We start from the raw sequence: 17,133 nt of genomic DNA, 5'->3' as shown, positions 1-17,133 counted from the left end.
CTTGCAAAAAGATGGGACCTGTAATATGTTGCTATCAAGCTGGCACCTAGTGAAGACCTGTCCTGCTTTCCCAACAGACTGGAAGCGAGGAACCATAGTGACTCATAGAATTCTGCCATCTGACTGGCACAGAGTGAGGACATGTAATATGCTGCTATCAGACTGACACCTATTGAAAACCTGTAGTAAATTGACATCTGGCTGGCACAGAGAGAGGATATGTAATATATTATTATCAGACTGGCACAGAGTAAGGACCCAAAGTGACCCATAGAGTTCTGCCAACAGGCTGGCACAGAGTGAGGACCTCTAATATACTGCTATCTGGCTGACACAGAGTGAGGACCTGTAACATGCTGCTATCAGGCTGGCACTTAGTGAAGACCTGTAATATTCTGCTATCAGGCTGGCACCTAGTGAAGACCTGTAACATGCTTCTATCAGGCTGGCACTTAGTGAAGACCTGTAACATGCTGCTATCAGGCTGGCACCTAGTGAAGACCTGTAACATGCTGCTATCAGGCTGGCACCTAGAGAAGACCTGTAGTACATTCCCATTAGGCTGGCACAGAGTGCGGACCCTTGCATTCTGCCATCAGGCTGGCATAGAGTCGGTCAGTGTGTGTTGCTGGGGCCCCTCCTCCTCTCTAGTCTGCTTTCTCTTCTCTCTCTGTATACAGTTCAGCCAGACGTCTGTGTACTCCATCCTCTGCACACTGCAGCTGAGCCTCCTCCACACCCAATGCCCTCCCCGCTCCTGCCCTCCCGAGGCCGCTGCAGCCCAGAGGAGCATCGAATTATCCCCTTCAGAAAGCACGTTGTCAGGGAGGAGCGATGGTACAGGTAGGTCTCTCTCAGCCTGGGCAGGGTGTCCCCATTGGACATGTTACCTGTATTGTGTGTCTGTTTAAGCTGATCCCCATCTCTGCAGAGAGATCCTCATTAATAGGAGATGAATAAAGAGAGCAAGGTACAGGAGGGCTAAAATACGGATTTCTGGCCACCATCTCTGATACCAGGAGAGCTCCCCTTTGTCTGTAGTTGTGTCCTGATGACTGATGAGGAACTACAAGTCCCAGCATGTTAGGCTAATAGGATATGCTGAGACAACGGGTGCCGATTATCCAGCATGACTAATCAGATTGTTTTCTGGCCAGTTGCTCATGAACAGTTCTTCTTCAAATGTTATTTTTTTTAAAGGGTCAGCCCACCCAAAATTACGTTTTCTTGTTTGGTAGAAATTGTAGTGTTAAAGTGCTTTCTGTCTCTCAGGAACTGTTGGTGAGATCTCTGCTATGAGTTTTTGATTCTTCATACCTGCTGTGCCCATTATGAAGAGTTTCCTCCAAACCTGTATGGAGTTCTCAGTTCTGCAAACCCGCTGTACCCATTATATAGGGGGCCCACAAACCATGTGTGGAGTTCTCAGTTCTGTACACCTGCTGTGCCCATTACGAGGGGTTCCCACAAACCATGTGGGGAGTTCTCAGTTTCTTACACCTGCTGTGCCCATTAGGAGGGGTTCCTACAAACCATGTGGGAAGTTCTCAGTTCTGTACACCTGCTGTGCCCATTACGAGGGGTTCCCACAAACCATGTGTGGAGTTCTCAGTTCTGTACACCTGCTGTGCCCATTATGAGGGGTTCCTACAAACCATGTGGGGAGTTCTCAGTTCTGTACACCTGCTGTGCCCATTATGAGGGGTTCTCACCATCCCGTGCTGGGTTCCCAGGTATGTACACCTGCTGTACCAATTATGAGGGATCTCCACTATCCCAGTACTACATTACCAGGTCTGCACACTTGCTGTGCCCATTAAAAGGGATTCCCACTATCCCTGTGCTGAGTTCCCAGGTCTATACACCTGCTGTCCCCATTATGAGGGGTTCCCACCATACTTTTGTGGAGTTCCAGGGGCTGTACACTTGCTGTGCCCATTATGAGGGGTTCCCACCATCTCTGTGGGGAGCTCCTGGGGCTGTACACCTGCTGTGCCCATTATGAAGGGTTCCGTCCATCCCTGGGGCTGTGCTGAGTTCCCTGGTCTGCACACCTGCTATGCCCACTATGAGAGGTTCCCACTATCCCTGTCCTCAGTTCCCAGGTCTGCACACCTGCTATGCCCATTATGATGGGTTCCCACCATCCCTGTGCTGAGTTCCCAGGGCTGCACACCTGATGTGCCCATTATGAGGGATTTCCACCATCCTTGTGCTCAGTTCACAGGGCTGTACACCTACTGTGTCCATTATGAGGGTTCCCACCATCCCTGTGCTGGATTCCCTGATCTGTACACCTGCTCTGCCCATTATGAGGGGTTCCCACCATCCCTCTACTGTGTTCCCAGGTCTGTACACCTGCTGTGCTCATTATAAGGTGTTCCTACCATCCCTGTTGGTTTAGAAAGTTAAATTATGTAGAATTTAACAGAAGGAGCAGAAGCATCCCAGGGTGGGTGGGAATAAAACCAGGAAGTACAGGGGAAGATCCTGCCAGCGGTGTCTCTAAGAAATTTTAGAAGTCAAAGAGTAATTCCACCTGTGAGTGAAATGTCACTGAGTGGATTCAATAATCCATTCATTTCATCTATATTAATACTACTTTATCTATCTTGTCACTGAAATCGAATAACTTGGATCTTCCACTTGATAAATCTACAGGTATCAGGTTCTGTAAAAGTATCGGGTTCTGCAAAATAATTGTCCTTGTCTCTTCTCATATATAATCTGAGCCTGACCTGATGTTCATATGGAAATTTGTATTCACCGAAAGGAGAACTTCGACTGACTTGGCGCCAACAGCTCAAAGATAACTACCATCGATTGGGGGCTCGTAGGATTGGCTCCCAGCATTGTCATTGCTGTGCAGCCAGATCTAGTGGCCTTGAGCTTCATGTCCCAGTGGCAGCATGGGTGTGCAGACCAGTACGCGTTTCAGGGACAATTTCCACTTCTTCAGGACCAAGTATGATTGTAGTCACTTCTCCCTCTCTCTCTCTCTCTCTCTCTCTCTCTCTCTATATATATATATATATATATATATATATATAGTGGATAACAAACACCATAATCAATAAATATAATGCTGGTTATTCACTAGAGATATGTATAGAGATAACTAATTAAAGTCTTATGGGTTTTGCTGATTGTTTGATCCTGATGAAGCAGGCATTGTCCACAAAATGAGTTGTGCACATTCTTGCATTGTTTTGGTAAAGTAATATTAAATTATCAATGGATTGGTGCACATAGAATTTGTGCACATAGAATCTGATGCAGCTGTGCACAGTAACCAATCAGCTTCCAGGTTTTATCGTCAAAGCTTAATTGAACAAGATGAAGTTAGAAGCTGATTGGTTTCTTTGCACATCTGTAATAGATTCTGTGTGCAGCAGTTTTAGTAAATCTCCACCAGTGTATTTTTAGCTGTTTTAGCTTAACACCTTCAGTCCGTGCCCTTAGGTTGCCCCTTCCCCCCTCTCTCACCTGAAGCCACCAACACCTAGCAAATCCGCTCAGCTTATCTGAATATGCGCAGGTCATTTTGTGCGCATGCGCGAAGACAGCAAAGGTTTGGAACTTTCCTAATAATCGGTTCTGTGCAGATGGCCAGGAATACCCTCATGTGCGCAGCTGTGCTGTAGGGCTCGCTCAGGACTCAAAGCCCTGTGGCACATCTGCGCATGCACAGGGGGCAGAGGAAAAAATGTAACTCTCGCCTAGGCAAGAAACTTAGAACTGCTGCTTTGCAGCACAAATAAAAGAAATTAGTTAAAAAAATATATATATGTACAATTGTTAGAGGGGACGAGGGTCATGGCAATATCACATACTCTGTACAATCAGATTGTACAATCTGCGTAAATCTTCTTCAGACTTAATGAAAAGGGGGGAATAAAGTGGGACTTTGAATGAGACGATAGGATAGCTGTACGCCTCCATCCCTATCAAATAAAAAAAATGGGGGGAGGGTGGGACTTTGAGTGAGGCATGTGTGGCGAGAACAAGGAAATACACATGGATATAAAAAACATATTTATTTATTAAACAGAAAAAAATGACATATGGCAATGTATATAAACATTATAGCATATAGCACCATATACATGCAAGATATGAAAGCAGCATGGCACAGATACAGTAAATAGAGTATGGCCATCCCCAACCATGTTCCCATATGGTTGGTCCATACATTGGAATATATTGGTAATTTATTTGTATATATTTTCTTTAGAAATTCGATGCATTTCTCCTGATGAAGTGGTTGATACACGAAACGCGTCAAGCTCTTTGGGTGCATCATAATACTCTCTATCTCTATCTCTCTGTCTCTATCTCTATCAGACCATATTTCCATTATGTGTCCTTATTGAGCCCTCCATATCTGGGATGGTCATACTCTATTTACTGTATCTGTGCCATGCTGCTTTCGTATCTTACATGTATATGGTGCTATATGCTATAATGTTTATATACATTACCACATATCATTTTTCTGCTGTTTAATAAATAAATATGCTTTTTATATCCATGTGTATTTCCTTGGTCTCGCCACACATGCTTCATTCAAAGTCCCACCCTCCCCCCATTTTTTCCTTCAGACTTAAGCAGCCCATACATGAGTCCATTTATTTTGTTCAACCAGTGGGTTGAATGAAACAAGCTGACTTGATTCCCCTAGTCATACACTCCTGATGAGCTGTTGTATTCTAACAGTGAGGAGACTTCCCCATCATCAGAACACACTGATCAGCGCTGTAGCCTGCAGAGTTGATCAAGCAGGGAAAACCCAATAGGATGGTTGTTCCGAAGCCAATTGGTAGATCACGTCTTTAAACCTCCCACCTATGCATGGATCGAAATACGTCTGGTTCAGCAAGGACCGGCCTAATTTTAAAGTGCTACTAAACCAGGACCCTGCATTCACTATATCTGGTCTCCCACGGCACACAGAACATGGAAGTGTAATTATTTTAGTAAATATAAACGTCTAAATACCTTTTCTCATCAGCAGTATCTAGCAGTCTTGTTACTTCTATCAGTGTCTGCTTAAAGCTTGTAGGAGGAGTTTTCATTTTGCTCTGACTGTCCTATGAGGTTGCAGGACCCCTGATCCTCTGTCTGGACAGTGCTGATTGGCCCTGTGCTGATCACATGCACATGCACATTGATAAACAAAAAGCACACACACAAGTTGGACTTGATGGAGTTGTGTCTTTTTTCAACCTTACCAACTATGTAACTTTGTAACGTGCACCCCCCCCCCAGAAAAAAAGAAAAACTCTCTAGCAATACACACCAAACTGAGCATGTGCAGAGTGCCCTCAAGGCTCTGTTCTATCAGGAGATGGATTGGGGACAGTGGAAGAAGGGGAGCATCAGAGAAGACAGAATCAAACAGCCTTTTTACACAATGCAGAGGATTAACCCCTTATATTCCACAGTGAGTATAACATACATGCTTTACTGCATATACAGACTGATTTTACTGTTGTGGGTTTAATACGCTTTAATCCATGTATGGCTGGCTTTACCAAAACTATGTAATATAAGGACCTACCTAAACAATCCATTTCATTAGTATCCAATCAGACAGGCCCTTACACTACATAGTTGACAGTAGCCTTAAAGGAGATTGTATAGTGTATGATGAGCTTTAGAAATAATGCTGTCAATAAATGTTTATGGCTTTTATGATTTGATGTTTATGGTCCCAAGTGCTGGGAAAGTCGCATTTATTTATCCAATATATCGATTTTATCGAATCTACTTTATGGGAACAATCAATAGTGTCCGAGAGGTGAAAATCAGGGGGTTGTAGGTGGGAGACGACATGAAAGCCTTGGCTATATAATAAGATGGAAGGAAGCAGGGTCAGTGTGTGGATTGTGTTACATAATCCCCATCCTTTGCTGCTTTCCATCATCACCTAGTGCTGAAATCCCTCTTCATAAATAAGACACGAGTAACCCAATTCCAGCGATGCGATCATTTTCCAGCAGCAGCGTCGGTAAGGAGACCCGCAACCTCCTACTCTATGTACAGGAAACCCGCAGCTCAGAAAGGAGATCGAAAGACAAGCTTCTTGTTGTTGGTTTTGGATGGAATGTGGGAAGGGTGTTCAACCCCGATGAGGTTTTCATTGCTGCCTGTGTCCCTTTGGGGAGATTTTTCTCAACCTCCTATCCCAGAGACAAAACAGGACGTGAGAGAAAATCTCCCCAAAGTGAAGGGAAATCCCCTCTTATGCTCCGTACACGCGGTCAGATTTTCCGACGGAAAATGTTCGATGGGACCTTTTTGTTGGAAATTCTGACCGTGTGTAGGCTCCATTGGAATTTCCGTCACGCGAAATTTGAAATCTGGATCTCAAATTTTCCGAAAACAAAATCCGTCGTTGGAAATTCCGATCGTGTGTACACAATTCTGATGCACAAAATTCCACGCATGCTCAGAATCAAGCAGAAGAGCCGCAGTGGCTATTGAACTTAATTTTACGTGTTGTGCGTCACCGCATTCTTGACGTTAGCAATTTCCGACCAACTTTGTGTGACCGTGTGTATGCAAGACAAGTTTGAGCCAACATCCGTCGGAAAAAATCCATGGATTTTGTTGTCGGAATGTCCGATCAATGTCCGATCGTGTGTACGGGGCATATGGCTAACTTAAGACATGTATCTAAACTGTTTCTCTGAAATCTCACTGTCAATCTACATTCGGACTGCTTTTGAAAGTGGTTTGACCGGTGGTGACAAGGTCATGTGACGCTTCCTTGTCGCCTGTTTTAACCCAATAAATGCTGCACCAATACGCTGCAACCGCGTGCATTGCATCAGCTTGAATGAGTCGCATTAGGTGGTTGTACCAAGTGCACCAGGAATTTTTGCCGTAGATGCAGCACATCATGACCACGCCAGGTAAAGACCCGAATCCGCCGCCTCTGCAGCTTAAAGTGATACTGTGTGAATTAGCCCTTTTTAAAAATATTTGTTTACATTCTTTAAACATTTTGTTTATAATTTTTTAAAACAATGTTTACATTTTTTAAATTATTTTATTTTACAATTTTAAACTTTTTTTTTATAATTTGTTAAGGGACAGGAAATCTGTCAGCGTTGCGGGGGGGGGGGGGGGGGGGATGGGGCAGCAGCACAGTGACAGGGGGCAGAGCAGGCAGAACAGTGAGGGAGATTGTTGTGGGGGAAGAAATGACAGGAAACAATGCCCTGTGTCTGTATCTCTCCTTGTAGCAGCTAAAAGCTGGCAGGAGAGGGAGAAATTGGCTTTCAGCTGCTGCAGAGAGCCGCACAGGGCATCCTTCTTTATTTGCCCCTCTGTCCGACCACACCGATTTCCTCTGCTGTCCAGGGCCCCCTATCTGCCCGGGCCCCCTACAGGGGGACTGGTGGGCCCCCCCTATCAGCGGCCCTGTCCCCATGTATGGCATATCGATCGAATGGATTGGCAGCTATAGATTGATTATTCCTATCATAAGAGAATGATCAGAAAATAAATCAATCAGTTATGTATGGCCACCATTAAATCTACCAGCAGCTATGTAATGCATGGACATACCTCATTGGATACAAATTGATTATATCAGGTAGGTCCTAATATAAAATTAATTTTGTTGTTTCTGGCCCTTGAAATAGAAAGCAATTGGGAACAGAGGCAGAAAATCACTGTTGTAGCTTAGTGTAATTCAGCAGCATTAACTCAGAATTGTTCTCAGCGTCTGGGGAGAAGAGTCGGTGCAGAACGCTGTTATGTAATTGTTTGCTCTTATGTAACACATACTTCAAATACAATGTAGCCTGAGATACTAATGGCATTCCTTTCTGGTCTAAAAAAGAGCTCTGGGCTCAGAGAGCTAGAAACGGAAGAGACTCCACTACCTGTAATATGGTGCCTCCTACCCACCTTTGGTATTTTATGCACCAGAGGAGCTTACACTCTTATGTTCCACCACAGTCACACACTATTATACATTTATATAGTCTGACATATATCACAGTGCTGTACACAGAACACTGAGCCAGTCACTTCCGTTTATGCACCAGAGGAGCTTACATTCTAATGTCCCCACCACAGTCACACACTATTATTATACATTTATATAGCTCTGACATATACCACAGTGCTGTACAGAAAACACTGAGCCAGTCACTTCAGTTTATGCACCAGAAGAGTTTACATTCTAATGTACCCACCACAGTCACACACACTATTATTATACATTTATAAAGCTCTGACATATATCACAGTGCTGTACAGAAAACACTGCACTGATTACATCAGTGTCTGCAGCAGAGGAGCTTACAATTTAATGTCCCACTATGGTCACACACTATCATACATTAATATAGCTCTGACATATACCACAGTGCTGTTCAGAGAACACTGCATCAATCACATAAGTCTTTTCAGCAGAGGAGTTTACACTCTAATGTCCCACCGCAGTCACACAGTATTATACATTTATATAGCTCTGACATATACCACAGTGCTGTACAGAGAACACTGAGCCAGTCACATCAGTCTCTGCACCAGAGGAGCTTCTCCACCAGGTGGTGCTGTTTTGCAAGGTGCTGTTGGCGCACTTTGCTTTGCTCTCAGTTGGAGGAAACATCAAGCCTGGGCCTGTCCTGCAGGCTTCTCCCCCAACCACCATGCAATGGGTGGGGGGAGACAAAGGTGGAGGCTCTCCAGAGGCACTGATGCCTACTCCATGTGCTCAAGCTGAAATGGATCCTGGGCCTATCCCCATGCAAGAGGAGTCCTTACCAGTCTTCCAGGAGAAAGTGGTGAACAGACTTCACCACGTTGCTAAGGAGGAACAGAAACTTGCTGTCATGAAAGGAGATCTCAGGAAAAAGAATTTCCTGCACAGTAAGTCTGGAAACACTAAGAGGGAAGTCTCCAAGCTAAAGTCTCTGGAAGAGGCATTGAAAAAGCAGGAGAAGTTGGTTGCCTCTCTGAAGGAGAGCAGAAGTGTGTTCAGAGTAAAGTGTGAGAATGAGGAGAGATTCCAACAGATGAAGGAAAGTACCAACAGCGACAGTATGGATGGGGGGTAAGTAAGGGGCTTCACATGGTGGCCCCAGTACTACCCCTTTCTCAGGATCTGTCATGTATTTGCCCCCCTCCCTCCCCAGCAGCCTGGGTCATCTCAGGAGGAGGTTGAGGAAAATGACGGTTTACTGCAGGCTATTACAGAAATGGAATCTCCCTTGAGTGGCACCGACTCATCAGAGGAGGATCATGGTAAAGGAGTTCTTGCTGAAAATCTCTCTCAGTGTGTCGAGGACTTTCCTGAGATTGCACTTGACAACAGATCCTTGCAATCGGTAGGGAATGCAAGATGAGATGGCGTTTATCCAGACAGAGAAGTTTCTGCTGGCTGCGAGGAGTCCCACATGGACAATAACAGTGTAGAGCAGGAATGTCACATGAACATGGAAACTGCAAAGCAGGAGGGTTGTATGAACGCTGAAACAGCTGGTGTTTTTTCCAAATGTAATACTTTACTTGATGATGGGACTGCTGGTAACTGTGGTACTTCTGGCACTATGGTGAGCAGGACTGTTGTGCTGGAGGGGAGGAGGGAGGATCAAGGGGTTGGTAATTTACCAAACCAGATTTAAGGGGTTCCTATGCAGCCAATTAATGTGTCATCTGTCCCAGTTAGGAATTATGCTAAGGCTGTGTCGAGACAAAATCATGCTGCAGGTGGAAGGGAGCCAGTTGTGTGACTTTCACCTTACACACCTTCCATTAAACACAGGAATGTGGTACAGCTCAGGTGGGAAGGGGAAGATATTCTACCTATCAAGAGGGTGATTGTGGATAAGATCCTAACCATGGGATTTAAGGCAGAGGATATTTATGCTCTTATCAGTCCAGCTGGTTCCTATGAATATGATTTGTCATTTTTGCATCCAGAATTGCTGGATCTGTTTTGGGAGCGATTTGAGCATGTATTTAGGGGCCAGCCGGACTGGAAGGGGCTTGTCCCCAAAGTTGTCTCACATCAGCCCTTGATTAAGAATGTGACTATCCTGAATGAGGTAGGAATGAGGTCTATACCCCCCGAGGATTTATGGGTCTGGTTGAGGTGGTTTGGTGAAACTTTGTGTCCGTTAAAAAAGATTTTGGATGATAGAGGAATCTGGACAGGTGGTCAGTGTCAATGAGGTTGAGTGTGTGTGGGAATGTGGTCAAGCATTTGTCCTCCTCTGCCTTTATTGGTAGAGATAGAATTACCATCTTCTACCCTGGTCACCCTAAGGTGTGCCATAAATGTGGAGTCAAGGGACACTTCTCCTCTGTCCAGAACAGAAGTTTCCTTTGTACCAAGAACTGGGGCATTTGGCAAGGGACTGTAACATCATTAATATAACCTATATGATAAGGTTGGTCACCCTTATACCTAGTACCCTGAGGCTTTGCACAATAAGCCTAAATTAGTGGAGGAATTCTTCCGAACTGAGTCTGGGTTGGTGGAGGTTGTACCAGGTGAATTAGAATATTAAAGTATCAAACCAGGGAGAACTTCAGCAATGCAGGTTTATTAACAGCTGATAACATACAGGTTTATGTTCAAAGTATTACAAGATACAGGTCTAATTTCTACAGTTTCTTACAATGCAAGCATATTAGATATAGGTATTGATATTGTGTTATCAAACTCTCCTCATCTTGATAAGATTTAACTAAGTTCAAGAATTACAGATTTATGACTTTTGGGAGAATGAACTTTCAATAACCCTACCAGATGTGTTATATGTATGTATTTTAACAGTTTTAATGAGGGCACAAACAGACCTTTGTTTGACCCTGTCAAACTTAAAGAGGGATTCCACCCAAAAAAAAATATTAAAAGCCAGCAGCTATAAATACTACAGCTGCTGACTTTTAATAAATGGACACTCACCTGTCCCGGGTTCCAGCGATGCCGGCAGCCGAGGCCGATCGATCTCTCGGCTGCTGCAGTCACCATTCTAGGTGAGGGAATCAGGAAGTGAAGCGAATCGGCTTCACTTCCCAGTTCCCTACTGCGCATGCGCGAGCCGCGCCGCGCAATAGGAAATCTCCGCGCTGTCACTGGGACCCGTGTGTGTCCCAGCAGACAGCGCGGCAGGGCAGGAAATGGCGTAGACTCCCACGGGAGTCTATGCCCGGAAGTGGGTGAAAATACCTGTCTTTGACAGGTATCTCCACCCCCCTCCCCCCTGAAAGGTGTCAATTGTGACACCGGAGGGGGGGAGGGATCCGATCAGCGGAGGTTCCACTTTAGGGTGGAATCCCGCTTTAATGTTCTGTACATAACTTTCCCGTATTCCACATAGTTATTTTAATCACCTGTTTTGTTATCGTATCTGTTTGATTTATATGTATTTCAAAGACTTGGGACAGTTCTATATAACTTAAATCTATTCTAATGAACTTTCACCCAGTAAACTATCTTATAAAAAGTATGAGAAAGAAGCAGAGAGGTCATCTAAAGTTCAGCATTTAAAACTTTCTCTATATTTATACATTAATAAAAATTAATAATTATTGTTTTGCTATATAACAATAGTATTGATAAGAGCACTACTATACAATAATAATAACAATAATTATATTATCAATAAAACATATGCAAATCAATGTGAATAATATTAAATACATAATATGAGATTCTACAACACAGGGAATCCTAGTGTCTCTGTCCCATTAGAATCTGTGTCTGTGAGGCCCTCTGTGGTGTCAGTGTCCCCCCAGTCTGTGGTTACCTAGTCAGTGTCAGAAAGTGTGGTTGTCAAGTCTGTGTCTGCACCTATTGTTTCTCCTAGTGTAGTGAAGGCAGTGGAGGGTGCTGGACCAGTGTGTATGGTGGTGCCAACCCCTCCTCCTCAGTATGGCCAAAGTGTGGCTGAAGGTCAGCAGACATCGAGGGGTGGAGTGAGTGATGAATTGGGTGGGGGTGAGGGGAGGTGGTAAGAGAATGAGAGTGGCTGGTGCAGAATACAAGGTGAATGATGTGGAAGTCGGAATGAATGATGTGGGGGGAGGGGTTAATGGGGGGGTTTTGGAATTGCATCCTGATGGCGATTAAATCTTAAAATGTTTCTTAGCCTGGATTGTGTTTAAGTCGAGGCTCTGGGTTTGTAGTCTCTTTTTTGTTGTCATTAACTTCTTGACCACTGGACACTTAAACCCCCTTTCTAACCAGACCAATTTTCAGCTTTCGGTGCTCTCACAATTTGAATGACAATTACTCAGTCATGCAAAACTGTACCCATATGAAATTTTTGTCCTTTTGTTCACACAAATAGAGCTTTCTTTTGGTGGTATTTAATCACCGCTGTTTTTAAAAAAAATTTTTGCACTATAAGTCAATTTGGTAAAAAAATTATTTCTTTCTGTTAAAATTTATTGCAGAGTATTGGCAGAGTATTGGCGAGTATTTCCAGAGTATTGCAGAGTACTGGCAGAATATGGGCACTGAGCAGTGCTGTGGGCTAGATCTGTAGTGCCCACCGTGATGAAAACGATCTCTCCCCTCTCCTCTCACACTGTACCGATCAGTACAGGGAGGGGAGGGAGGAACTGGTGTCATGACATGACGCCGGTTGGTTTACAAGTGATGCTCCGTCATTTGACGGAGCGATGACATGGTAAACGGCCACTATCAGCGGGCATTTACTGTGATCCGTGATGCGCCGGGTCCCCCGGCGGTCACGGATATTCCCAGGGGCGCTTGGGAGCGTGATTCTGTAAGGATGTCCCACAGACGTTCACCCAGAATAAGCCGACCATGCTGTAGCCGTCTTTTGGCTATGGCCCGGTCGGCATGTGGTTAAATATGTTTCTTTCTATGTTATCTTGTCAGGAAATTTTCTTTACTTGCTGATGTAAGAACGCTTGTTTTTGTTTAGTTGTTGTTTCTTTTTATTTAAATATGTTTTTATTAATAAGCTGTATGTTTGTATGATTTTTTAATAAACAAAAATTTACACTCTAATGTCCCACCACAGTCACACACTATTATACATTAATATAGCTCTGACATATACCACAGTGCTGTACAGAGAACACTGAGACAGTCACTTCAGTTTATGCACCAGAAGAGCTTACATTCTAATGTACCCACCACAGTCACACACACTATTATTATACATGTATATAGCTCTGACATATTCCACAGCGCTGTACAGAGATATTAAAATTGGTCTTCAGCACTCAGATGTCCAAACCATTAATTAACTTGAAAAAAGTCCCTCAGCTCCTGGAAAATTCGCCCCCCAATTTTCTGTTGTTGTCTAACATGCAGAGGACTCTGGATAAATCTTTCAGCATTGATGGTACCTTTCCAGATTTGCAAACTGCCCATTCCAGATTTGCAAACAGACCTTCATACCATCAGAGTTGCAGGCTTTTAAACTGAGTGCTGATAACAAGCCAAAAAGTCTTTCTCCTCTTTAGCCCGAAGATGTGACGCTCATGGTTGCCAAAAAGGATGTGAAATTTTGATTAGTCTGCCCACAGAACAGTTTTCCACTTTGCAACAGACCATTTTAATTGAGCTTTGGCCCATAGATAATCGCAGCGTTTCTGGATCGTGTTCAGCTATGGCTTCTCCTTTTTATAATAGAGCTTTACCATGCATTTTTGTATGGCATGGTAAACTGTGTTCACAAACAGTGATTTTTGGATGTATTCCTGAGCCCATGCAGTGATGTTATGCCTGTTTTAATGCAGTCCCATCTGAGGGTCCAAATATAACCCAATATTCAGTCAGCCTTGTGCACATAGGTTTCTCCAGATTCTCAGAACCGTTGGCCGATATTATGTACTGTAGATAATATATTTAAAGTCTTTGTAATTTTACATTGAAGAAAATTATTTTGAAATTGTTCGACAATTATAGACGCACTTTTTCACAGATTGGTGCACCTCTGCCCTTCTTTACTTCTGAGACACTCTGAGTCTGTCTAGATGCTCGTTTTATACCCAATAATGGCACGGACCTGTTGCCAGTTAACCTAATTAGTATGTTTTTGCAGCTCTTGCTGGTTAATAATACTTTGCTAACGTTTTGCTGACTTGTCCCAACTTTTTTGAGACATGTTGCTGCCATCATTTTTAAAATTACCTTATTTATTTTCTTAAAGTGGTAGTAAACTCTGTACTACCACTTGTACCTACAGGTAAGCCTACAATAAGGCTTGCCTGTAGGTACTGTGAATATCTCCTAAACTTGCACAGTTTAGGACAGCCTCTCTCCACCTTTTCAACACAGAGGAACCCTTGAAATAGTTCTCCGGTCTCAGGGAACCCCTGCTAAAAATTTGAAATCTACAACTCATGATACATTAGTGTGATGGTCAGTGGGAAGAAAGGTCCTCACACTTGTGGTCATTGGGAAGAATTACCTCCTTACAGAGAGCTAAAAAGATCAATGGTGTCGGTGGGAACTTATCTGAGAGGCAGAAATTTCCCAACGCTGAAGGAACCTCTAGCAACCTCTGGAGGAACCCTAGGGTTCCACGGAACCCTGTTTTAGAATCACTGGTTTAGGAGATATTCAGAGTGCATGCAGCCGATGACATCATTGGTACATGCGCTCTGAAGGTCCGGCTTACATTGCTGGGCCTGCAGAGCCAGTGCTGGAAACGGCAGCTCCTGCGTGCATGCGCTGGAGTGACATCATTGCGGCGCCAGCCAATCGAAGATCGCAAACCTGGAAGGCAGACAGGTCAGCCCTCTCAGCGGTGACTCTGGAGAGCTTTGTTCCAGGGTGAGTATTTTTATAATGTGCTACCGTAGTATACGATGCATACTAACACGCATTATGCCATTGCCTTGCAGGGTTTTTTTTTTCTTTTTTTTAAAATTGGGGTTGTATTGTTCAGCCCAGTTTGGGGATCTTCAGCATTACGATGGGGGGGATGGGGCACACAGGGGTATTTGAGGTTGGTCTCTGATGAAAGACGCAGTGTTAGCTCAGCGTTGTGTCAGGAGGGAAGTGGGTCAGGGAGAGCTCAGGATAACACGATTGCCTCTGGCAGGATTTATTTAGCAGAAAACCATAAAATAAAATTGTGAGGATTAATGGTGAGAGTGCTGCGGAGCGACGGACAGATGTTCACTGTGACCGCTTAACCGTTACAGCATCAGCACGCAGCATCAGTGCACTCTCTTTATCCAGCACTATGACTTCTACACTCCGACACACAGGATACTAAAAGCTGCTCATATACTAGTAAATTCATGAAGGAACATTCATGTGGAAATTCTCACTCTACATTCGATGACTTGATGGATGTTGTTCCAAAGTACTTTTCAAAAATTTTTTGCTTTCAACATTAGATTTGGGAAATCACATACTTATTAAAAATTCATTTGTTTAAAAAAAATTCTATCCTGCTCTTTCGAATTTAGTCACTGCAGCTGAAAACCAATGTAGATTTGACCTCACTAACGGTTTGAACGGTCCTTTTTTTTCCAAGTTTTTAAACAAAATTCTTCTAGTGTATGGCCAGCTTTAGGCTTCCTACACCTATCAGATTTGTCATGAATGTAGAGTTACTCTTTAAAGCTGAAGTTTTATATATGCTATATTTTGCCTTTCCTGCTTCTTTGTTTCCAACCCCGCTCATCTGACTTCATCAGTGGGTCTCTGTGCCTCTCTAGGCAATTTAGGCAGATCATGGCTGATGTGAAATGCAAGCAGGAACATTCTCCCCACTGACCGCCAATTTAAGGAACATTCTTCTTAGTAACCACCAATGTCAGGAACATTCTTCTCAGTAACCACCAATGTAAGGAACATTCTTCTCACTGACCGCCAATCTAGGGAACATTCCTTTCACTGGCCACCAATGTAAGGAACATTCTTCTCACTGGCCACCAATGTAAGGAACATTCTTCTCACTGGCCACCAATGTAAGGAACATTCCTCTCACTGACCACCAATGTAAGGAACATTCTTCTCACTGGCCACCAATGTAAGGAACATTCCTCTCACTGACCACCAATGTAAGGAACATTCTTCTCACTGGCCGCCAATGTTTGGAACATTCTTCTCAAGGGCTACCAATGTAAGGAACATTCCTCTCACTGACCACCATTGTATGGAACATTCTTCTCACTGACCACCATTGTATGGAACATTCTTCTCACTGACCACCAATGTTTGGAACATTCTTCTCAAGGGCTACCAATGTAAGGAACATTCCTCTCACTGACCACCATTGTATGGAACATTCTTCTCACTGACCACCAATGTAAGGAACATTCTTCTCACTGACCACCAATTTAATAAACATTCTTCTCACTGGCCGCCAATGTTTGGAACATTGTTCTCATTGGCCACCAATGTAAGGAAAATTCCTCTCACTGACCACCATTGTATGGAACATTCTTCTCACCGACCACCAATGTAAGGAACATTCTTCTCACCGACCACCAATGTAAGGAACATTCCTCTCACTGACCACCATTGTATGGAACATTCTTCTCACTGACCACCAATGTAAGGAACATTCTTCTCACTGACCACCAATTTAATAAACATTCTTCTCACTTGCCGCCAATGTTTGGAACATTGTTCTCATTGGCCACCAAAGTAAGGAAAATTCCTCTCACTGACCACCATTGTATGGAACATTCTTCTCACCGACCACCAATGTAAGGAACATTCTTCTCACCGACCACCAATGTAAGGAACATTCTTCTCACTGACCACCAATGTAAGAAACATTCTTCTCACTGACCACCAATGTAAGAAACATTCTTCTCACTGACCACCAATGTAAGAAACATTCTTCTTGCTGACCACCAATTTAAGGAACATTCTTCTCACTGACCACCAATGTAAGAAACATCCTTCTTGCTGACCACCAATTTAAAGAACATTCTTCTCACTGACAACCCATGTAAGGAACATTATTCTTTTTGACCCCCAATGTAAGCAACCTTCTTCTCACTAATCACCAACGTAAGAAATATTCTTCTCAGTGACTACCAATGTAAGGAGCATTCTTCTCACTGACCACCAATGTAGGGAACAATCTTTCCACTAACCACCAATGTAAGGAACATTTTTCTCACTGACCACCAATTTAAGGAACATTCTTCTCACTG

General features: G+C 43.6%; 1 protein-coding gene across 6 annotated transcripts in view; it reads left to right on the top strand.

The window, feature by feature from the left end:
- MAPRE3 (microtubule associated protein RP/EB family member 3) overlaps positions 1 to 17,133 on the top strand; it is a 170,416-nt gene that overhangs the window by 109,082 nt on the left and 44,201 nt on the right. Inside the window, exon 1 of one of the 6 annotated variants that reach the window (XR_013276970.1) lies at positions 694 to 843. The exons of 4 other annotated variants lie outside the window; for them this stretch is intronic. Coding sequence is in view for 1 of the 2 variants with exons in the window: in XM_077489101.1 (XP_077345227.1) it covers positions 743 to 843 (101 nt within the window). In the remaining variant the exon portion in view is untranslated. Of the gene's footprint in view, positions 1 to 693; positions 844 to 17,133 lie in introns of those variants that run through there. One more of the 6 variants, XM_077489101.1, reaches the window with a different exon arrangement.

Source organism: Lithobates pipiens, unplaced genomic scaffold, assembly GCF_037356315.1.
Source record: "Lithobates pipiens isolate NorthernLeopardFrog02 unplaced genomic scaffold, aLitPip1_a1.2 Scaffold_18, whole genome shotgun sequence".
NCBI lineage: Eukaryota > Metazoa > Chordata > Amphibia > Anura > Ranidae > Lithobates > Lithobates pipiens.
The sequence above is the reverse complement of the archived record's forward strand: the minus strand, read 5'-3'. Positions and strand labels throughout refer to the sequence as shown.